This window comes from Pseudophryne corroboree, chromosome 7, assembly GCF_028390025.1.
Source record: "Pseudophryne corroboree isolate aPseCor3 chromosome 7, aPseCor3.hap2, whole genome shotgun sequence".
NCBI lineage: Eukaryota > Metazoa > Chordata > Amphibia > Anura > Myobatrachidae > Pseudophryne > Pseudophryne corroboree.
The window spans coordinates 209,076,056-209,100,988 of NC_086450.1; the positions used below are offsets into that span (position 1 = coordinate 209,076,056).

Here is a 24,933-nt window from a genome sequence, read left to right on the forward strand (position 1 = left end):
TATTTTGAACCCTTACAGCAAGTGGATATAAAGTTTCTCACTTGGAAAACAATTTTTCTTCTAGCCTTAGCTTCGGCAAGGCGTGTTTCGGATTTGGGTGCCTTGTCATGCAAGGCACCGTATTTGGTGTTTCATGATGACAGAGCGGAACTTCGGACGAATCCCGCCTTCTTACCAAAGGTAGTGTCATCTTTTCACATCAATCAACCAATAGTAGTTCCTGTGTTGACAACACATTCTGGAACTCTGGATGTGGTACGCGCATTACGCGTTTATGTATCCCGAACGTCTTCAGTTCGTAAGACGGATACGTTATTTGTTCTCTATGATGCTGCCAAGATAGGTTGGCCAGCATCTAAACAAACTTTATCCAGATGGATAAAACTGACCATACGTCAGGCTTACCTTCATGCTAGGTTACAACCGCCTACGTCAGTAACCGCTCATTCCACACGTTCTGTGGGAACTTCATGGGCAGCTGGCCGTGGGGCTTCTACGACGCAGCTTTGCCGTGCGGCTACATGGTCTTCAGTGCACACGTTTGTGCGCTTTTACAAGTTTGATACGTTTGCGGCATCAGCATCTAGCTTTGGCCGTCTAGTGTTACAAGTGCCAAACAGCTCTCCCGCCCACGGGGGAAGCTTTGGTACGTCCCAAGAGTACTCCAGTGACCCCTAGTGGATGATAAAGAAAATAGGATTTTGGTACTTACCAGGTAAATCCTTTTCTTTGAATCCATAGGGGGCACTGGACGCCCACCCAGAGCAGTTTTACCTAGTTGTGGTTAGTTCTGAGGATCTTATGGTAACACACTTTCACCGACTGGTTCAAATTAAAAGTGCTGGTTAGGGTGTCAACTGTTTAGTTGTCAGTAACGTTATGTGTTAACTTCGTTATTGTCAGTTATGTTATATGTAATACTCCATTGTCAACATCTCTATAGTTCCTGTTCGGCTCAGTAAAAAACACTGAGAGGTGCTCGGGGATATGGAGGGGTGGAGTGTTCTAAATTTAAATATTCAGTGCTGTTCCTACGGAAGCCCGTCCATATCCCAAGAGTACTCCAGTGCCCCCTATGGATTCAAAGAAAAGGATTTACCTGGTAAGTACCAAAATCCTATTATTACACGTCTCATTCGGGGAATAGTCAAATCCTGCATAGGCTGTGTAGCAACTGGCTATATTGTATCCACGGGCTCACAATTGCTAACAGTGGCCCTCATTCCGAGTTGTTCGCTCGCTAGCAGATTTTAGCAGCATTGCACACGCTAGGCCGCCGCCCTCTGGGAGTGTATCTTAGCTTAGCAGAATTGCGAATGAAAGATTAGCAGAATTGCGAATAGAAAATTCTTAGCAGTTTCTGAGTAGCTTGAGACTTACTCCTACACTGCGATCAGCTCAGCCCGTTTCGTTCCTGGTTTGGCCAGCCACTCCCCCGTTTCTTCAGACACTCCCGCGTTTTATTCTGGCACGCCTGCGTTTTTCCGCACACTCCCAGAAAACGGTCAGTTTCCGCCCAGAAACACCCACTTCCTGTCAATCACACTCCGATCACTTCAACGATGGAAATTCTTCGTTCGGACGTGAGTAAATCTACTAAGTTTTGAGCTAAAATACTTAGCGCATGCGCACTGCGTACCATGCGCATGCGCATTTTTGCCTTAATCGCTCCGTTGCGAAAATCGGCAAAGAGCGAACAACTCGGAATGACCCCCAGTATCTTTTATAGAATCTCCAGCGGTGCACATGCAAACAATGCTTCCAATTCTTTGACGGTACTTATTCCAAATAGAGTACTTTTAGAGATACAAATATGCATTATCACTAATGGATGTATTAACAGCCGGAAATATTTCCTAATCGGCTGTTTTGGTTTGATGTGAACTGCCGGACTGAGATCTATTTAATCTATATACACTGCTCAAAAAAAATAAAGGGAACACTTAAACAACACAATGTAACTCCAAGTCAATCACACTTCTGTGAAATCAAACTGTCCACTTAGGAAGCAACACTGATTGACAATCAATTTCACATGCTGTTGTGCAAATGGAATAGACAACAGGTGGAAATTATAGGCAATTAGCAAGACACCCCCAATAATGGAGTTGTTCTGCAGGTGGTGACCACAGACCACTTCTCAGCTCCTATGCTTTCTGGCTGATGTTTTGGTCACTTTTGAAAGCTGGCGGTGCTTTCACTCTAGTGGTAGCATGAGACGGAGTCTACAACCCACACAAGTGGCTCAGGTAGTGCAGCTCATCCAGGATGGCACATCAATGCGAGCTGTGGCAAGAAGGTTTGCTGTGTCTGTCAGCGTAGTGTCCAGAGCATGGAGGCACTACCAGGAGACAGGCCAGTACATCAGGAGACGTGGAGGAGGCCGTAGGAGGGCAACAAACCAGCAGCAGGACCGCTACCTCCGCCTTTGTGCAAGGAGGAACAGGAGGAGCACTGCCAGAGCCCTGAAAAATGACCTCCAGCAAGCCACAAATGTGCATGTGTCTACTCAAACGATCAGAAACACACTCCATGAGGGTGGCATGAGGGCCCGACGTCCACAGGTGGGGGTTGTGCTTACAGCCCAACACCGTGCAGGACGTTTGGCATTTGCCAGAGAACACCAAGATTGGCAAATTCGCCACTGGCGCCCTGTGCTCTTCACAGATGAAAGCAGGTTCTCACTGAGCACATGTGACAGACGTGACAGAGTCTGGAGACACCAAGGAGAACGTTCTGCTGCCTGCAACATCTAGCATGACCAGTTTGGCAGTGGGCCAGTAATGGTGTGGGGTGGCATTTCTTTGGGGGGCCGCACAGCCCTCTGCTCGCCAGAGGTAACCTGACTGCCATTAGGTACCGAGATGAGATCCTCAGAACCCTTAGGTTCCTCCTAATGCAAGACAATGCTAGACCTCATGTGGCTGGAGTGTGTCAGCAGTTCCTGCAAGACGAAGGCATTGATGATATGGACTGGCCCGCCCGTTCCCCAGACCTGAATACAATTGAGCACATCTGGGACATCGTGTCTCGCTCCATCCACCAACACCACGTTGCACCACAGACTGTCCAGGAGTTGGTGGATGCTTTAGTCCAGGTCTGGGAGGAGATCCCTCAGGAAACCATCTGCCACCTCATCAGGAGCATGTCCAGGCGTTGTAGGGAGGTCATACAGGCACGTGGAGGCCACACACACTACTGAGCCTCATTTTGACTTGTTTTAAGGACATTACATCAAAGTTGGATCATCCTGTCATGTGTTTTTCCACTTTAATTTTGAGTGTAACTCCAAATCCAGACCTCCATGGGTTAATAATTTTGATTTCCATTGATAATTTTTGTGTGCTTTTGTTGTCAGCACATTCAACTATGTAAAGTATTTAATAAGAATATTTAATTCATTCAGATCTAGGATGTGTTATTTTAATGTTCCCTTTATTTTTTTTGAGCAGAGTATATTTTTCTGCAGCGGGGTACACTGTGATTCCACAGGGAATTACATCGGGGTGTAGAGTTGGATCTTGATCTGAGGCACCAACAGGCTAAGGGGTATATGCAATTGCGGTTGAATTCCCGAAAATTTCGAAAAACGGGACATTTTCGTCAAAAAAAAAATTTGACAATGCAATTCAGTACTTTTCGGCAAAAAAACGGACTTTCCAAATTCGACTTTTTGAAATTCGACATTTGTCAAATTCGACATTTCTGCAATGGTACAAATGCGGCAATTCGACAAAAGTATATTCAATTGAAGATTGTAAATTCGACAACAGTGCTTTTAGACAGTAAATTCGTCATTTTCAACCCGCCACACTTTGCTGGCGGAATCTAATAAAAAAAATTAAAAACATGTTTTTTTGTGTGTTTTTTTAATTGGTAATAGCATGTCTATTTATATTAGAAGGGATTAGGTACTTGGTTTGTCTATTTTGGAGGCACAAGTATTATTTATATATTTTTAAAAATATATATATATTTTTTAATGGAATGGTAAAAATCGGATAAAAAAATGCGTGGGGTCCCCCCTCCTAAGCATAACCAGCCTCGGGCTCTTTGAGCCGGTCCTGGTTGCCAAAATACGGGGGGGAAAATGACAGGGGATCCCCCGTATTTTAACAACCAGCACCGGGCTCTGCGCCTGGTCCTGGTGCAAAAAATACGGGGGACAAAAAGAGTAGGGGTCCCCCATATTTTTTGTACCAGCACCGGGCTCCACTAGCTGGACAGATAATGCCACAGCCGGGGGTCACTTTTATACAGCGCCCTGCGGCCGTGGCATTAAATATCCAACTAGTCACCCCTGGCCGGGGTACCCTGGAGGAGTGGGGACCCCTTCAATCAAGGGGTCCCCCCCCTCCAGCCACCCAAGGGCCAGGGGTGAAGCCCGAGGCTGTCCCCCCCCATCCAAGGGCTGCGGATGGGGGGCTGATAGCCTTTTGAAAAATGAAAGAATATTGTTTTTCCCAGTAGTACTACAAGTCCCAGCAATCCTCCCCCCGCAAGCTGGTACTTGGAGAACCACAAGTACCAGCATGCGGGAGAAAAACTGGCCCGCTTGTACCTGTAGTTCTACTGGAAAAAAAATACCCAAATAAAAACAGGACACGCACACCGTGAGAGTAAAACTTTATTTCACACCTGCCGACACACACATACTTACCTATGTTGACAGTCCGACACTGGCCACGACCCCCTCGTCACAGAGGGTCCCTTCAGCGCCACGTCCTGGCACTCTGCTGATTGCCGTGCGTCTGAGCTGTCAGACAGCGCATCGCAAAGCTCCTCCATTATATTCAATGGTGGTAACTTTGCGGTCAGCGGTGAGGTCACTAGCGGTCAGCCGCTGACCGCTAAGTGACCTCACCGCTGACCGCAAAGTTCCCACCATTGAGTATAATGGTAAGGCTTTGCGATGCGCTGTCTGACAGCTCAGACGCGCATAGCCAATCAGCAGAGTGCCACGACGTGGCGCTCGCTGATTGGCTGAAGGGACCCTCTGTGACAGGAGTCACGTAGGGTCCCGGCATTCGTGGAAAGGGGTCCCATGTGTAAACATGGGACCCCTTTCAGTCTGTTTGGTTCGGTTTGCCGTTCTGTTGTTTTGCCAAGTACGAGGATTATTAAAAAAGATCCGAACACTGGATTTAGGTGAGTAGATTTTTTTTTACAGGTACCCCGGATTCTTCAGTGACAAGCGGGGCGTGGCCAGTGTCGGACTGTCAATATAGGTAAGTATGTATGTGTCGGCATGTATGAAATAAACTTTTACTTTCACGGTATGTGTCTCCTGTTTTTATTTGGGTATTTTTTTTCCAGTAGAACTACAGGTAGCAGCGGGCCCGTTTTTCCACCCGCATGCTGGTACTTGTGGTTCTCCAAGTACCAGCTTGCGGGGGAGGCTTGCTGGGACTTGTAGTTCTTCTGGAAAAAACAATATTCTTTCATTTTATTCAAGGCTATCAGCCCCCCATCCGCAGCCCTTGGATGGGGGGGACAGCCTCGGGCTTCACCCCTGGCCCTTGAGTGGCTGGGGGGGGGACCCCTTGATTGAAGGGGTCCCCACTCCTCCAGGGTACCCCGGCCAGGGGTGACTAGTTGGGTATTTAATGCCACGGCCGCAGGGCGCTGTATAAAAGTGACCCCCGGCTGTGGCATTATCTGTCCAGCTAGTGGAGCCCGGTGCTGGTCCAAAAAATACGGGGGACCCCTACTCTTTTTGTCCCCCGTATTTTTTGCACCAGGCGCAGAGCCCGGTGCTGGTTGTTAAAATACGGGGGATCCCCTGTCATTTTTTTTCCCGTATTTTGGCAACCAGGACCGGCTCAAAGAGCCCGAGGCTGGTTATGCTTAGGAGGGGGGACCCCACGCAATTTTTTTACATTTTTAAAAATCTAATCAAAATCCGTCAAATCGGCCATTTTTCGACAGCGGGACTGTCGAATCCGTTTTTTATTGAATATGGGGTATATGCAATTGGCGGCGAATCGCAGCAATTTTTCACCCGTTTTTAATTCGACACAATTCGACCGTCGAATTCCGGCAGGTGGGTGCTGGAATTCTACATATTCAATAAAAAACGGATTCGACAGTCCCGCTGTCGAAAAAACGGCCGATTTGACAGAGTTCCATTTGGGTCGTCTGCTTCACTTCCTGCAAACAGGAGTGACTTTGGGCCTAAAATTAGGGTCCATAAAGGTCCAAATTTCGGCCTTATCCATTTTCTTTCAAAAGGAAATGACTTCTCTTCCTGAAGTACAGACATTCATGAAGGGGGTGCTGCATATTCAGCCTCCTTTTGTACCTCCGGTGGCGCCGTGGGATCTTAATGTGGTATTAAGTTTCCTCAAGTCACTTTGGTTTGAACCACTCACAACAGTGGAGTTGAAATATCTCACTTGGAAAGTGGTCATGTTGTTGGCCTTGGCTTCTGCGAGGCGTGTTTCGGAATTAGCGGCTTTGTCACATAAAAGCCCCTATCTGGTTTTCCACGTGGATAGGGCAGAATTGAGGACTCGTCCTCAATTTCTGCCTAAAGTGGTCTCTTCTTTTCATATGAATCAACCTATTGTCGTGCCTGTGGCTACACGGGACTTGGAGAATTCCGAGTCCCTTGATGTGGTCAGGGCTTTGAAGATTTATGTGGCCAGAACAGCGAGGGTTAGGAAAACTGAAGCGCTGTTTGTTCTGTATGCAGCCAACAAAGTTGGCGCGCCTGCTTCGAAGCAGCCTATTGCTCGCTGGATCTGTAACACGATTCAGCAGGCGCATTCTACGGCAGGATTGCCATTGCCTAAATCGGTTAAGGCCCATTCCACTAGGAAGGTGGGCTCGTCTTAGGCGGCTGCCCGAGGGGTCTCGACATTACAGTTGTGCTGAGCAGCTACTTGGTCGGGGTCAAACACCTTTGCAAAGTTCTATAAATTTGATACCCTGGCTGAGGAGGACCTCCTGTTTGCTCAAGCGGTGCTGCAGAGTCATCCGCACTCTCCCGCCCGTTTGGGAGCTTTGGTATAATCCCCATTGTCCTTACGGAGTCCCAGCATCCTCTACGACGTTAGAGAAAATAAGATTTTACACTTACCAGTAAATCTATTTCTCGTAGTCCGTAGAGGATGATGGGCGCCCGTCCCAAGTGCGGACTTCTTCTGCAAGACTTGTATATAGTTATTGCTTACATAAGGGTTATGTTATAGTTTCATCGGTTTAGACCGAGACTATGTTGTTTGTTCATACTATTAACTGGGTAGTTATCACAAGTTATACGGTGTGATTGGTGTGGCTGGTATGAATCTTGCCCTGGGATTCCCAAAAATCCTTTCCTCGTACTGTCCATCTCCTCTGGGCACAGTTTCTCTAACTGGGGTCTGGAGGAGGGGCATAGAGGGAGGAGCCAGTGCACACCCAGAGTCCAAAGTCTTTCTTAAAGTGCCCATGCCTCCTGCGGAGCCCGTCTATTCCCCATGGTCCTTACGGAGTCCCAGCATTCTCTACGGACTACGAGAAATAGATTTACCAGTAAGTGTAAAATCTTATTTTATACTCTTGCAGGTGCTGTACATAGACCCACTATAGCGGCTTCTTGGGCCGCAAAAGCTATTGAAGCATGGGTTCAGGAAGTTGAATCAGAGCTACGTTCTGTTTTTCCTGATGATGCTTGACAGTGTCTTTCATATATTATTACTGCCTCTCATTATATCCAGGAGGCAGCGTCTAATGCCGGTGTCCTGGCGGCCAAAGCGTCTACTACGTCCATTCTGGCTCGCCGGATTCTCTGGTTGTGGTCCTGGTCTGTAGATATGGACTCTAAAAAGACCTTGGAGGTGATCCCCTTTAAGGGAGATATCCTTTTTGGGGAAGATCTCAATAAGATTGTTGCTGACTTAGCGTCTGCCAAGACTGCATGTCTGCCTAGTTCTAATCTTTCGGTTCCGAAGGCCAAAAGTACCTCCTTTCGTTCCGTTCGACCTCCAAGTAAAGCAAAGGGTCAGGCGTACCCGAAACAGGCTCGCACTTCCAAATCCACTAAGCCCAAACCTAAACATTCCTGGGCCTGCCTTCAGCCTGCTTCCAAACCAGACAAGCCTGCTGCATGACGGGGCGGGCCTCCCCCTGGGGGACCCACGGGTGGGAGGCTGACTTCTACGGTTTGACCAGGTATGGTTACAGACCACTTCAGACGCCTGGGTAAGGGAAGTCGTCACTCATGTATACGCCATCTCTTTCAGGAAACGTCCCCCTCGCCAGTTTTGCTCAACAAACATCCCTTCGGCTCTGGTAAAAGCAAAAACTCTCCATTTGGTGGTGCAATCCCTCCTGGACACAGGAGTGATAGTGCCGGTACTTCTGGCTCAGAGGGGCAGGGGGTACTATTCCATGTTGTTCCTAGTTCCGAAACCGAATGGTTCCTCTCGGCCCATTCTCATCCTCAAGTCTTTGAACAAATTTGTGAAGGTATCCAAATTCCGTATGGAAACTCTTCGCTCTATTGTTCTGGCCTTGGAGCCCATTGACTATATGGTATCCCTGGACATTCAGGATGCTTACCTACATATACCTATTGCCATGTCGCATCAGCAATACCTGTGGTTTGCTATTGGCAGCCTACATTATCAATTCCAGGCCTTACCTTTTGAACTAACTACGGCTCCGAGAATCTTCACCAAGGTCATGGCGGTCATGACGGCTCTGCTTCGCCGTCAGGGTGTCAGGATCTTACCGTACCTGAACGACTTGTTGATCCTGGCGAACTCCCCAGAGGTTCTCCTCCGTCATCTGGAATTGATGGTCCAATTCCTACAAGCCCATGGGTGGCTCATCAACTGAAAGAAATCATCGCTGTTCCCTGCTCAGAGCATGGCGCACCTGGTGGCATTACTGGACATGCACAACCAACGGTTGTTCTTGTCTTCGGAGAAGGTCCTGAAATTTCAGGACAGGATACGATGCTTCCTATCTCGCCCACGTGTGTCGATACACTCGGCGATGCAAGTACTAGGTCTCATGGCGTTGGCTTTGGACATGGTTGAGTACGCTCAATTTCATTCCCGCCCTCTGCAGAGGTTAATCCTTTCCAAGTGAGACGGCCTGCCTCACCGGATCAGGACTCACATGATGATCTTGACTCCGGAGGTTCGCCTATCACTGGGCTGGTGGCTCCAGGACCAACGATTGAGCAGGGGTCGTCCCTTCTGGATCACCAATTGGGTCTTCTTAATGACGGATGCCAGTCTGAGGGGTTGGGGAGCGGTGTTGGAGCAACACTCTTTTCAGGGTCGATGGACCAGGGAGGAATCTCACCTTCCGATATCATTCTGGAGTTGAGGGCAGTGTTCAATGCTCTGCAACTGTCCCTACCTCTAGTACACAGGTCTGTTCAAGTACAGTCGGACAACACCACCACGGTAGAGTAAATAAATCATCAAGGCGGCACTCGAAGCCGCATGGCAATGATGGAAGTGTCAAAGATTCTTCTTTGGGTGGAACGCCATCTATCAGCCATATCGGCAGTGTTCATTCCGGGCATCCTCAACTGGGAAGCGGACTTCCTCAATCATCAGGATGTACACGCCGGAGAGTGGAGCCTTCGGGGGTAATTCCAAGTTGATCGCAGCAGGAATTTTTTTAGCAGTTGGGCAAAACCATGTGCACTGCAGGGGGGGCAGATATAACATTTTCAGAGAGAGTTAGATTTTGGTAGGTTATTTTGTTTCTGTGCAGGGTAAATACTGGCTGCTTTATTTTTACACTGCAATTTAGATTGCAGATTGAACTCACCACACCCAAATCTTTCTCTCTCTGCACATGTTATATCTGCCTCCCCTGCAGTGCACATGGTTTTGTCCAACTGCTATCAAAGTTCCTGCTGAGATCAACTCAGAATTACCCCCTTCATCCAGAAGTCTTTCAACTTCTAGTGGACAAGTGGGGCCTACTAGATGTGGTCCTGATTGCGTCTCGACACAATCACAAGGTTCCGGTCTTCGGAGCAATGACAAGGGATCCTCAAGCGGCGTTCGTGGACGCGCTGGCAATTCCGTGGAACTTTCGGCTGCCGTAAGTGTTCCCACCGGTGTCACTCCTGCCCAGGGTAATAAGGAAGTTCAAGCAAGATGGAGGACTACTACTTCTAATCGCTCCGGCGTGGCCCAGACGGCATTGGTTCACAGACCTGCAGGGTCTGTCGATAGAGCATCCTCTTCTATTTCCGCAATGCCCAGACCTCCTAGTTCAGGGCCCTTGTGTCTACCAGGATCTGGCCCGACTGGCTTTGACGGCGTGGCTCTTGAAGCTTCAGTTCTGAGGGCCAAAGAATTTTCTGAGGCGGTTATCCAAACTATGTTGAAGGCCTGTAAACCGGCTTCGGCTCAAATTTATTATAGGGTCTGGAATTCTTACTTCACCTGGTGTGTGGCTAAGAATTACGATGTATACAAGCTCAGTACTGCAAAAGTTTTGGCTTTTCTGCAACAGGACCTGGAATTGTGTCTCCGTCTGGCCTCCCTCAAGGTTCATATTTCAGACTTGTCGGTATGGTTTCAGAGGAAGATTGCGACTCTGCCTGACGTACATACCTTCACTCAGGGTGTTTTACGGATTCAACCTCCCTATGTTCCTCCTGTGGCTCCTTGGAATTTGTTGGTTGTTCTGGATGCCCTACAAGAGTCTCCGTTTGAACCTCTTGAGTCTGTGGACCTTAAGTGGCTTACACTTAAAGTCCTATTTTTAAGTGCGTCAGGATGGGACCACAGGGCGCCCATCCTGACGCACTTAGCTTCTTTGGGTTTGTATGGCATTAGCCGCTGGTACCTTCTCCTGATATGAGAATGTGGTTGTTTGTGGCTACTACCTATTGTCGTCTCTTTTACCTGCTACTGCATTGGACTGGTTAACAAAACTGATCTCCAGTGCCTGGAGGCGGGGATATAGAGGAGGCGGCGCTATGCATCTTGGGAACAGTCAAAGCTTTTAGCCTGTTGGTGCCTCGGATCAAGATCCAACTCTACACCCCGATGTAATTCCCTGTGGAATCCAGGGTACCTCGCAGAAAAAGATTTAACAACGGTAAGTTCTCACCATAAATCTCCTTTTTAACTGTATCACTGATATCAGTGTAATTTTATATTCTATGTGAAAGTTATATTTGTTGAATTTTGAAACGGTATAATAAATATATACATATATTTTATCTTCGACTCTTTGGATATATGCTTTATGAGAAATTTTGATCCCATAAGAGCCGCTATTTATCCTCTATTCTTGTTTGCTCTATTACAATAGGGGTTAACAGCCTCTATTGTATAAACTATAAGATACGGATATCTATATTAGTATAAATTACACAGGCGCTTCAATTTTTTTCATTTTATTAATTTGTTTTTAATTTAAATAACTTGTGAGTAATTAAGAATTTAAATCTGTTGTTCAGTAACCATTTGATAAATCTAGTTTGTTAGAATCTAGAATACCATGGCCATAAGTATTGTATAATTAGTTTGTTCCACAAGTCTGTTTTCTATAAAACAATACTTTAAACACTACAATTAAAGATATACTAACCGGAACTGTAATATGTTACACGTGTAATAGTATGTCCACTATAATGGTTCTAATCTGTATAATTCACACACAGCTGGCATATCATTTTTCCCCATCATCATTTCTGAGTGTAGGTGGAGTCGTTAGTTAAGTCTACCTTGGACCTGTACGGACGGATTGATTTCCTAGTGAACAATGGAGGCGGCCAGTTCCCAAGTCCAAGTGAAGCCATAAGTGCCAAGGGATGGAATGCAGTAATAGACACCAACCTCACCGGAACCTTCTACTGTTGTAAAGCAGGTTAGTTTCAAATATAGGACCCATTAATTGGACACCAGAAATTATCAATTATATTTCTATGTTACAAAATAGCTCAGAAATTCTAGCTGGTTAGCCCTTGTCAGAAGTATATTTTATTGTTAAAATATTCTATAGATAGGAAAGCTTAAAAAAAACATACAGTGCTTCCTGATAAATAAGTTCTTGTGTCTTAGAATTGGCTTTCAAAAATAACGTTAAAGCCCCCAGATGAGTTATGTGAAATATTAATAATCTGTCAATTCCATGGGAACTAATAATATCAAAAACAAATATAATTGTTGATTTATAGTAAGATGTGTGGGCTGTATCTGATTTAAAATAACTACTCCTTATCCTAGACTAATGTTACCATAAAACAGTTATTTCGTCCAAACTGAGGTGTCACGCCTGAGGGTTGGGTTTGGTTTGGGCAAGCGTTTGTGGATGGAGTTGACACAGAGGGAGTATAAATGAATTGAGGAGGCTTTAACCAGGTATGATGCATGTACTTGAAAGAATCATTTGTGTTCTAGCAGTGACAAACTCAGAGGTAGCTATACCGGTAATAATAAATGAAGCTTTTAATAAAGAACAACATCCATGATTCACTGCAGATACTGTATGCTGACAAAAGATACCAGGTTAGCCACAGAGATGATGACCGGAATGGAATCGGGTTGGACTGAAAAAGACAAAGTTCAAATAACAATAATATCCGGAATAGAACTGACCCGGCCTGAAGTGCTGACCGGACTTGATCTGGAATCTTATCACTGATTATATTGTAGAAAGACAAAGTTCAAATAACAACAATATCTGGAATAGAACCGGAACGGACTGGAGTGCTCACCGGGTTTGATCCAGAATATTAACACTGATAGCATTTTTTCAACAGTATTTACTAGAGAGGACCCAATTCAGGGACTAACATATAATCTCAATAATGAGAATATCCCACTGATAGGTACTTATTTAAGCGAGGAAGTAGTCTGTGACCGATTAAAACATTTAAAGATTAATAAGTCACCAGGTCCCGATGGTATTCACCCAAGGGTTCTAATGGAGTTTCATTCTGAACTTGCAAAACCGCTATTTTTGATCTTTAAGGATTTATTATTTATTTATTTATTAACAGTTTCTTATATAGCGCAGCATATTCCGTTGCGCTTTACAATTAGAACAACAGTAATAGAACAAAACTGGGTAAAAACAAACAGATATAGAGATAGGAAGGCCCTGCTCGCAAGCTTACAATCTATAGGGAAATGAGGATTTAAGGATTCAGTAATATCAGGTATGGTTCCCAAAGACTGGCGTATAGTGCAAGTAGTGCCTATATTCAAAAAGGGAAGTAAAGCTGAACCAGGTAATTATAGACCAGTTAGTCTTACATCTATAGTGGGGAAAGTATTGGAAGGTATTCTAAGAGATAGTATTCAGAAGTTCCTTGAAGTCAATAAGGTCATTAAAAGGAATCAACATGGGTTTATGAAGGACAGATCCTGTCAAACCAACTTACTTGGCTTTTATGAAACAGTAAGCGCAAACCTAGATCAGGGTAAAGAGGTGGATGTAATCTTTTTAGATTTTGCCAAAGCATTCGATACTGTACCACACATGAGACTTATCTACAAGCTACAAGAATCAGGGCTAGGAAGCACAATATGCACTTGGGTCAAAAACTGGTTAGATAATAGGGAGCAGCGCGTTGTGGTTAATGGATCTTTTCAACTTGGACTGAAGTGCTAAGTGGTGTGCCGCAAGGCTCAGTATTAGGACCGCTATTGTTCAATATTTTCATTAACGACCTAACAGAAGGTCTGGAGAGCATGGTGTCAATTTTTGCAGATGATACCAAATTGTGTAAAGTTATAAATTCGGAGGGGGATGCTGAGTCGCTTCAGAATGACTTAGTTAAATTAGAAGCTTGGGCAGCGAAATGGAGAATGCGTTTCAATACAGACAAGTGTAAGGTAATGCACTGTGGTAACAAGAAGAAAAATAACACCTACCTACTAAATGGGGTAAAATTAGGGATTCTGTGTTGGAAAAGGACTTAGGGGTCCTCATAGATAGCAAACTAAGCAGTAGTACCCAAAGTAGGACTGCAGCAAAGAAGGCTAATAAGATATTAGCATGCATAAAACGGGGAATTGATGCTAGGGACGAGAGTATTATACTCCCGTTATATAAATCACTTGTGAGGCCACACCTTGAATACTGTGTACAATTCTGGGCACCTTACTACAAAAAGGATATCCTGGAGCTAGAAGAGGTTCAAAGGCGGGTGACCAAACTAATTAAGGGTATGGAGACGCTGGAATACGAGGAAAGGCTTGCAAGACTAGGCATGTTTACACTGGAAAAGAGGAGATTAAGAGGGGACATGATCAACATTTACAAATATATAAGGGGACAATAAACAGATCTTGCGCAGGACCTGTTTTTGGTTAGATCAACACAGAGAACTCGTGGACACTCGCTCAGGTTAGAGGAGAGGAGATTCCATACAATACGGCGTAAAGGCTTTTTTACGGTAAGGACGATACGTGTTTGGAATTCCCTGCCTGAGGGAGTTGTAATGGCCGACTCAGTCAACACCTTTAAGAATGGGTTAGATAAATTCCTAATGGATAAGGATATCCAGGGTTACGGGGCATAGTCACGCACTATGGTTATTATAAAAAAGAGGGGTTAATCGGAACGGCAGTCAGCAACTTCAGTCAAAATTTTATACAAAATAATCGTGCATAGGAGACCACAAATAGGTTGAACCCGATGGACAATTGTCTTTTTTCAACCTTAGATACTATGTTACTATGTAAGAACGACACAGTTCAAATAACAATGATAGCCGGAAATCGGAACATACTGGAATGCTCACCAGGCTCGATCCAGAATATTAGCATTGAGTCCAAATAACAATAGTAGCCGGTGTGGAATTGGAATGGATTGGATCATACAAAGTCACTGGAATGAGGAGCTCAGCACAGAGCTGATACTTTCTGGATAGAGACTGTTGTACTGACAATTTCTGAGAGCGAGAGGCTGGAAGATAAACCCCTGGGTTAACTGGGATAGGCTTAATGGAATCAGGTGGTGCAGGGAAGCTCACACAGACACATGATTGGCTGTGCTGCAGTCAGGTGATCAGGAGTTGTCACAGCAGTACTCCAGGCTTAGGCTCTGATGTGGATTGAGGCCTAGTAGGCCCAAACACTAGGAAGCAGACAATATGAATAGACACACTTAGAATTTATACACATTGTGCTGGGAGAGCTATGCAGGAACAGCATGTACAGACTTTACTGCCAGCTGGATGTGATGAACAGAGAGCCCAGTTGCTGAACACTGGATATTGACAATTACTCACACCTTGGAATTCCTATTCAGGTGCTAATCAGTAATGGGCCCTACAGACATGGCGATATGCCGCCGAGTTGCCTGACCGCCGATACGGCAGATGGGCGACCCGGTGACGGGGGGGGGGTGAAGTTACTTCACTCCCCCTGTCACACGGCTCCATACAAGTGCAGGCAAATATGGACGAGATCGTCCATGTTGGCCTGCATGCACAGCCGACGGGGCACCAGCGATGAACGAGCGCGGGGCCGCGCATCGTTCATCGCTGGTGCCTCCACACTGAAAGATATGAACGGCATCTCGTTCATTAATGAACGAGATCGTTCATTTCTTTCAGTTACATCGACAAGTGTGTAGGGCCTGTAAGTAATCAAGACTGCAGTAGTATGTGAAGCAGATACAGGTTTGCAGAATATGCTGAGGTAAGTCACAGAACATAAGAAATTCACTTTGGATTGTGACATGGGGCACACTGATAGATGATGTGTTTAGAGGCTGAGGAGTAGATACTTAAGGAGCTTATTTATATAAAAAAAATATTTGCAGCTATAACGGATCTTTTCGGGGGTTAGATGCAGATATTAAGTATCTTTGGAATGTGTGTTATGTAAGTGGGACCACAGCAGGTATTGTACATACCTGCTGAGCTTGCCGCCAGCAGCCGCATCCTCCATAGGTTTCTATGGGGGTTTCAATGCTGCCATATTTATCAATTTTCCTGGAGATTGACCCCTGTAGCTAATGCCATCTGAAAATTGAGGTAGGCCATTGTAACCTATGGCTACTCAATGCATTCCTAGCTGGCAGATGGTTTCCCCAGAACCCTCCCTGGAAGAGGCTGCAGTGCATGTGTGGTCAGACTGACCACGCATGCGCTGCAGCCCCGGAAGCTCACAGAGCACATCGCAGGGACTGTCCCTGCGGGTGCTTTTTGATGCATCCACTCTATTTAATCGCATATTTCAGTGCTATCCCGGGTGCTAACTTCGCACCCAGATTACATTAAATATCAGATTAATGATAAGTGGCCCCTAATATTTAAATGTTTAAAATTCCTTTCTCTTAACCATCCGGATCACACCTCCTCTGGCAATTCAGGTTTTATTTAGTGCCTTTGAAGTATGCACGAAGATTGTTAGGAGGATTTTATTTCTAGTTACAGTATCTGTTTTTGTTAGTTTATATAGCCTCAGTATATCAATGTAGCAGAGTTTACGGCGCCTGTGGCTTTGATCTGTCCTTTGCTGGAGTCTGCTCTGCTCTGGCACTAGGGAAACAAATAACTGAATTTCCAGTTGAGGTAGAAGAGTTAAGAATGGTGGGGAGGATTTCATTATTTAGAGCAGAGGTTCTCAAACTCGGTCCTCGGGGGCACACACAGTGCATGTTTTGCAGGTCTCCTCACAGAATCGCAAGTGAAATAATTAGCTCCACCTGTGGACCTTTTAAAATGTGTCAGTGAGTAATTAATACACCTGTGCACCTGCTGGGTTACCTGCAAAACATGCACTGTGTGTGCCCCCAAGGACCAAGTTTGAGAACCTCTGATTTAGAGCCTTCTTTCCAGCCACTCCATTTAACTCATCATCTACCAGTGTTCTCCACATGGATAGGAAAAATCAATTTTACGCTGAGGCAAAAATCCTGTTTTCTCTTACGTCCTAGAGGATGCAGGGGCCCATATTAGTACCATGGGGTATAGACAGGTCCCTTGGGAGCCATGGGCACTTTAAGAGTTTAATAGAGTGGGTTGGCTCCTCCCTCTATGCCCCTCCTACCAGACTCAGTTTAGAAAATGTGCCCAGTGGAGCTGGTCACAGCTAGCAGAGCTCCATAGGAGTTTTTCTAGTTTCTCTTCCCACTACCATACTTATTCAGCTCCTCATTTCCTGTCTGTCCCATCTCCCTCATATTGGGAGCTGTTTGGTTGCACGACCAGGCTTCCACTGCTCTGTCACTGAGCAGCCGAGGAGACAGTTACTGTTTTTAACAGACTGGAACGTGCTACCGAGACTCTGGTTCTTTCGGAGGGGCTTTCTGGAGAGCTTTTTTTTATTTTATTTGTGGTGGTTCGCTTAATTTTCTCTAAGGTCCTAGAGGATGCTAGGGACTCCGTAAGGACCATGGGGAATAGCGGGCTCCGCAGGAGACTGGGCACTCTAAAGAAAGATTTAGTTACTATCTGGTGTGCACTGGCTCCTCCCTCTATGCCCCTCCTCCAGACCTCAGTTAGAATCTGTTCCCAGCCAGAGCTGGGTGCTCCTAGTGGGCTCTCCTGAGCTTGCTAGAAAAGAAAGTATTTTGTTAGGTTTTTTATTTTCAGAGAGCTTCTGCTGGCAACAGACTCTCTGCTACGAGGGACTGAGGGGAGAGAAGCAAACCTTCTCACGGCAGCTAGGTAGCGCTTCTTAGGCTACTGGACACCATTAGCTCCAGAGGGATCGAACACAGGTACCTAACCTTGATCGTCCGTTCCCGGAGCTGCGCCGCCGTCCCCCTCGCAGAGCCAGAAGAACAGAAGCAGCAGAAGCATGAAGACATCGAAATCGGCGGCTGAAGACTCCTGTCTTCACTTAAGGTAGCGCACAGCACTGCAGCTGTGCGCCATTGCTCCCACAGCACACCACACACTCCGGTCACTGTAGGGTGCAGGGCGCAGGGGGGGGCGCCCTGGGCAGCAATTAAGATACCTTTTGGCAAAATTATACATATATACAGTCAGGCACTGTATATATGTACGAGCCCCCGCCATTATTTTTACACAGAAACGGGACAGGAGCCCGCCGCTGAAGGGGCCGGGCCTTCTTCCTCAGCACTCACCAGCGCCATTTTCTCTCCACAGATCCGCTGAGAGAAGCTCCCCAGTCTCTCCCCTGCAATAGAAGAGGGTACAAAGAGAGGGGGGGCATATCAATTTGGTGCAAAAACAATATATACAGCAGCTACTGGGTTAACGCTAAGATACTGTGTGATTCCTGGGTCATATAGCGCTGGGGTGTGTGCTGGCATACTCTCTCTCTGTCTCTCCAAAGGGCCTTGTGGGGGAACTGTCTTCAAATAGAGCATCCCCTGTGTGTGTGGTGTGTCGGTACGTGTGTGTCGACATGTCTGAGGTAAAAGGCTCCCCTAAGGAGGAGATAGGGCAAATATGTGTGTGAGAGAGTGTCTCTGTCGACAACGCAGACACCTGTTTGGATATGTATAAGTGCTGAGGTGAATTTATTGCACAAAAGATTAGAGAACAGACAGGAAATCTACCCATGTCTGTCCCTATGTCACAGAGACCTTCAGGGTCTCGCAATGCTCACTATCCAAAATAATAAATACTGATATCGACACAGAGTTTGGCTCCTGTGTCGACTACGATAATGCAAAGTTACAGCCAAAATGGCTGAAAGGTATTTAATATATGATTATTGTAATAAAAGAGGATTTGCATATCACTGATGACTCATTTGTCCCTGACACAAGGGTACACATGTTAAGGGGAAGAAAGCTGAGGTAAATTTCCCTCCTCTCATGAGGAAAAAGAGCGGGAAACTCCAGACAAGAGACTGCAGCTTCCCACAAAAAATTCTCAAGCAGTATCCTTTCCCCACTAGGGCCAGGATGTGATGGGAATCTTCCCCTAGGGTGTCCCGTTTGCCCAGAAGGTAGCACTAGCTATTCTCAAGGATCCTGCAGATAGCGTGCACAATCTAGTATACTACTCAGACCGGCGATTGTGTCGGCATGGGTTTATAGCGCTGTGGCAGAGTGGACAGGTACCTTATCAGCAGAGATTGAGACCCTAGTATGCATATATATATATATATATATATATATATATATATATGTATATATAGAAATATATATATATTAAAGATGCTGTCTTAAGTGATAGGTATATGTATATATATATTAAACACGCCCAAAGAGACATGAGTATACTGGGTCCTAGAGTCAAAGCTATGTCGATTTCTGCTTGACGTGTCCTGTAGAATATGCAATGGACAGATGATGCCGGCTTAAGAGGCATTTAGAAGGCTGAGGATTGTGTGGAGAAGGGTTCTCGGACCTGGTCTCCACAGCTATAGCTGGTAATTCTGATATTTTGCCTTATATTCCTGCACAGCCTACGAAAGCACGACATTATCAAATGCAGCCTTTCAAATAAAGAAACAAGAAAGTCCGAGGTGCGTCCTTTCTTGCCAGAGGCGGGGGCAGAGGAAAGAAGCTGCACAACACAGCTAGTTCCCAGGTACAGAAGTCCTCCCCGGCCTCTACAAAAATCCACCGCATGTCGCTGGGGCTCCACAGGCGGAGCTAGGCTCGGTGGGGGCACGCCTTCGTAAGTTCAGCCACAAGTGGTTCACTCCCTGTTAGTTCCCTGGGCAATAGATATTGTGTCTCAGGGATACAAGCTGGACTTTGAGAAGATGCCTCCTCACCGACGGCCCTGCCGGCTTCCCCCCACGAGAGGGAAACAGTGTTAACTGCAATTCATAAATTGTATCTTCAACAGGTGGTGGTCAAGGTTCCCCTCCTTCAACAAGGAGGGGGTTATTATTCGACCATGTTGTAGTCCCGAAACCAGACGGTTCGGTCGGACCCATATTGAATTTAAAATCCCTGAACATATACCTGAAAGGGTTCAAGTTCAAGTTGGAATCGCTAAGAGCGGTGATTGCAAGCCTGAAAGGGGGAGATTTTATGGTGACTCGGGACATAAAGGATGCATTCCTTCATGTCCCCGTTTATCCACCTCATCAGGCGTACCTCAGAATTGCGGTACGGGATTGTCATTACCATTTTCAAACGTTGCCGTTTGGTCTCTCCACAGCCTTGAGAATATTCACCAAGGTAATGGCGGAAATGATGGTGCTCCTGCGGAAACAAGGTGTCACTATTATCACGTACTTGGACGATCTCCTCATAAAAGCGAGATCAAGAGAGCAGTTGCTGATCAGCGTATCACTTTCTCTGGAAGTGAAACGGCAACACGACTGGATTCGATATATTCCAAAGTCGCAGTTGGTTCTTACAGCTCATCTGCCTCTCCTAGGCATGATCCTAGACACAGACCAGAAAAATGTTTATCTCCCGATAGAGAGAGCTCAGGAGCTCGCAACACTGGTCAGGAATCTATTAAAAACAGGTGTCAGTGCATCACTGCACTCGAGTCCTGGGAAGGAGGGTGGCATCATACGAGGCCATTCCCTTCGGCAGGTTCCATACCTTCCAATGGGACTTACTGTACAAGTGGTCCGGATCACATCTTCGGATGCATCGGTAAATCACCCTATCCCCCAGAGCAAGGGTGTCTCTCCTGTGGTGACTGCAGAGTGCTCACCTTCTCGAAGGTCGCAGATTCGGCATTCAGGACTGGGTCCTGGTGACCACGGATGCAAGCCTCCGAGGGTGGGAGGCAGTCACACAGGGAAGAAATTTCCAAGGGCTGTGGTCAAGGCAGGAGACTTGCCTTCACATCAATATCCTGGAACTAAGGGCCATATACAACGCCCTTAGTCAAGCGGAGACCCTGCTTCGCGACCAACCGGTTCTGATCCAGTCAGACAATATCACCGCAGTGGCTCATGTAAACCGCCAAGGCGGCACAAGGAGCAGGGTGGCGATGGTAGAAGCCACCAGAATTCTTTGCTGGGCGGAGAATCACGTAAGCACACTGTCAGCAGTGTTCATTCCGGGAGTGGACAACTGGGAAGCAGACTTCCTCAGCAGGCACGACCTCCACCCGGGACAGTGGGGACTTCACCAAGAAGTCTTCACGCAGATTGCAAATCGACGGGAACTGCCACAGGTGGACATGATGGCGTCCCGCCTCGACAAAAAGCTAAAATGGTATTGCGCCAGGTCAAGGGACCCTCAGGCGATAGCTGTGGACGCACTAGTAACACCGTGGGTGTTCCAGTCGGTCTATGTGTTTCCTCCTCTTCCTCTCATACCAAAGGTGCTGAGAATGGTAAGAAAAAGAGGAGTGAGAACAATACTCATTGTTCCGGATTGGCCATAAATGACTTGGTACCCGGAACTGCATGAAATGCTCACAGAGGACCCATGGCCTCTGCCTCTCAGACAGGACCTGTTGCAACAAGTGCCCTGTCTATTCCAAGACTTACCGCGGCTGCGTTTGACGGCATGGCGGTTGAACACCGGATCCTAGCGGAAAAAGGCATTCCGGATGCAGTTATTCCTACGCTGATAAAGGCTAGGAAGGACGTGACAGCAAAGCATTATCACCGTATATGGCAAAAATATGTGCTTGCTGTGAGGCCAGGAAGGCCCTACAGAAGAATTCCAGCTGGGTCGATTCCTGCACTTCCTACAGTCAGGTGCGACTATGGGCCTAAAATTAGGGTCCATACAGGTCCAGATTACGGCCCTATCCATTTTCTTTCAAAGAGAACTGGCTTCACTGCCTGAGGTTCAGACGTTTGTTAAGGGAGTGCTGCATATTCAGCGCCCTTTTGTGCCACCAGTGGCACTTTGGGATCTTAACGTGGTGTTGGGTTTCCTGAAATCCCACTGGTTTGAGCCATTTAAGACTGTGGAGCTAAAGTATCTCACGTGGAAAGTGGTCATGCTGTTGGCCTTAGCTCCGGCTAGGCGTGTGTCAGAATTGGCGGCTTTGTCATGTAAAAGCCCCTATCTGGTTTTCCAGATGGACAGGGCAGAATTGCGGACTCGTCCGCAATTTCTGCAAAAGGTGGTGTCATCTTTTCATTTGAACCAACCTATTGTGGTGCCTGCGGCTACTTGTGACTTGGAAGATTCCAAGTTGCTTGGCGTAGTCCGGGCTTTGAAGAATTATGTAACCAGAACGGCTGAGGTCAGGAAGACTGACTCGCTGTTAATCCTGTATGCATCCAACAAAGTGGGTGCTCCTGCTTCAAAGCAAACTATTGCTCGCTGGATCTGTAACACGATTCAGCAGGCTCATTCTGCGGCTGGCTTGCCGCATCCAAAATCAGTGAAAGCCCATTCCACAAGGAAGGTGGGCTCTTCTTGGGCGGCTGCCCGAGGGGTCTCGGCATTACAGCTTTGCCGAGCTGCTACTTGGTCGGGTTCAAACACATTTGCAAAATTCTACATGTTTGATACCCTGGCTGAGGAGGACCTTGAGTTTGCTCATTCGGTGCTGCAGAGTCATCCGCACTCTCCCGCCCGTTTGGGAGCTTTGGTATAATCCCCATGGTCCTTACGGAGTCCCCAGCATCCACTAGGACGTTAGAGAAAATAAGATTTTACTCACCGGTAAATCTATTTCTCGTAGTCCGTAGTGGATGCTGGGCACCCGTCCCAAGTGCGGACTTTTTCTGCAATGCTTGTATATAGTTATTGCTTAAATAAGGGTTATGTTATAGTTGCATCAGGGTTTATCTGATGCTCTGTTATTGTTCATACTGTTAACTGGGTAAGTTTATCACGAGTTATACGGTGTGATTGGTGTGGCTGGTATGAGTCTTACCCTGGATTCCAAAATCCTTTCCTTGTAATGTCAGCTCTTCCGGGAACAGTTTCCTTAACTGAGGTCTGGAGGAGGGGCATAGAGGGAGGAGCCAGTGCACACCAGATAGTACTAAATCTTACTTTAGAGTGCCCAGTCTCCTGCGGAGCCCGCTATTCCCCATGTTCCTTACGGAGTCCCCAGCATCCACTACGGACTACGAGAAATAGATTTACCGGTGAGTAAAATCTTATTATTTTCTCTAACGTCCTAGAGGATGCTGGGACTCCGTAAGGACCATGGGGGATAGACGGGCTCCGCAGGAGACATGGGCACTTTAAGAAAGACTTTGGATCTGGGTGTGCACTGGCTCCTCCCTCTATGCCCCTCCTCCAGACCTCAGTTTGATACTGTGCCCAGTGGAGACTGGGTGCATTTCAGGGAGCTCTCCTGAGTTTCCTGTAAAGAAAGTATATTTGTTAGGTTTTTTATGTTCAGGGAGCCTGCTGGCAACAGACTCCCTGCATCGAGGGACTGAGGAGAGAGAAACAGACCCACTTCTCTGAGTTTCAGGGCTCTGTTTCTTAGGCTACTGGACACCATTAGCTCCAGAGGGATCGGTACGCAGGTCTCACCCTCGCCGTCCGTCCCAGAGCCGCGCCGCCGTCCTCCTCGCAGAGCCGGAAGATAGAAGCCGGGTGAGTATGAGAGGAAAAGACTTCAGAGGCGGCAGAAGACAGCTTCATAGAGGTAACGCACAGCAGTGAAGCTGTGCGCCATTGCTCCCATTCACCTCACACACATCGGTCACTGTAAGGGTGCAGGGCGCAGGGGGGGCGCCCTGGGCAGCAATATAGACCTCTCCTGTGGCAAATGTACATATACACATGTACAGCTGGGCACTGTACATGTATATAAAGAGCCCCCGCCATGTTTTTAAGAATTTTGAGCGGGACAGAAGCCCGCCACCGAGGGGGCGGGGCTTCTCCCTCAGCACTCACCAGCGCCATTTTTCTCCACAGCACCGCTGATAGGAAGCTCCACGGACTCTCCCCTGCTTGATACCACGGTGAAAGAGGGTTTTAAAGTAGAGGGGGGCACATAATCGGCGCATATACATACTTGAAAAGCGCTACTGGGTAAACATTCTGTGTTTTTTCCTGGGTCATATAGCGCTGGGGTGTGTGCTGGCATACTCTCTCTCTGTCTCTCCGAAGGGCCTGGTGGGGAACCTGTCTTCAGAAAAGAGCTTCCCTGTGTGTGTGTGGTGTGTCAGTACGCGTGTGTCGACATGTCTGAGGTTGAAGGCTCACCTAAGAAGGAGGGGGAGTGTATGAATGTAAGGTCTCCGTCGGCAGCGCCGACACCTGACTGGATGGATATGTGGAATGTTTTAAGTGCTAATGTTAATTTCTCTAACGTCCTAAGTGGATGCTGGGGACTCCGTCAGGACCATGGGGTTTAGCGGCTCCGCAGGAGACAGGGCACAATAATAAAAGCTTTAGGATCAGGTGGTGTGCACTGGCTCCTCCCCCTATGACCCTCCTCCAAGCCTCAGTTAGATTCTTGTGCCCGGCCGAGAAGGGTGCAATCTAGGTGGCTCTCCTGAGCTGCTTAGAATAAAAGTTTAAGGTTTTTTATTTTCAGTGAGTCCTGCTGGCAACAGGCTCACTGCTACGAGGGACTTAGGGGAGAGAAGTAAACTCACCTGCGTGCAGGATGGATTTGCTTCTTAGGCTACTGGACACCATTAGCTCCAGAGGGAGTCGGAACACAGGTCTCACCCTGGGGTTCGTCCCGGAGCCGTGCCGCCGACCCCCCTTGCAGATGCCGAAGTTGAAGAGGTCCAGAGGTCCAGAAACAGGCGGCAGAAGACTTTCAGTCTTCATAAGGTAGCGCACAGCACTGCAGCTGTGCGCCATTGTTGTCAGCACACTTCATACCAGCGGTCACTGAGGGTGCAGGGCGCTGGGGTGGGCGCCCTGGGCAGCAATGTATTATACCTTTTTTATGGCTAAAATACATCACATATAGCCCTTGAGGCTATATGGATGTATTTAACCCCTGCCAGATCTCACAAACTCCGGGAGAAGAGCCCGCCGTTTTAGGGGGCGGGGCCTATTCTCCTCAGCACACGGCGCCATTTTCCTGCTCAGCTCTGCTGTGAGGAAGGCTCCCAGGCTCTCCCCTGCACTGCACTACAGAAACAGGGTTAAAACAGAGAGGGGGGGCACTTATTTGGCGATATGATTACATATGTGAAAATGCTATAAGGGAAAACACTTGTA

The 24,933-nt window shown here is 47.0% G+C and overlaps 1 protein-coding gene across 1 annotated transcript in view; it reads left to right on the forward strand.

The window, feature by feature from the left end:
* The window catches only part of PECR (peroxisomal trans-2-enoyl-CoA reductase), a 155,499-nt gene that overhangs the window by 66,008 nt on the left and 64,558 nt on the right, over positions 1-24,933 (forward strand). The window contains exon 3 of the mRNA XM_063933966.1: positions 11,670-11,835. Within this exon, the coding sequence (XP_063790036.1) occupies positions 11,670-11,835 (166 nt within the window). The remainder of the gene's footprint in view (positions 1-11,669; positions 11,836-24,933) is intronic.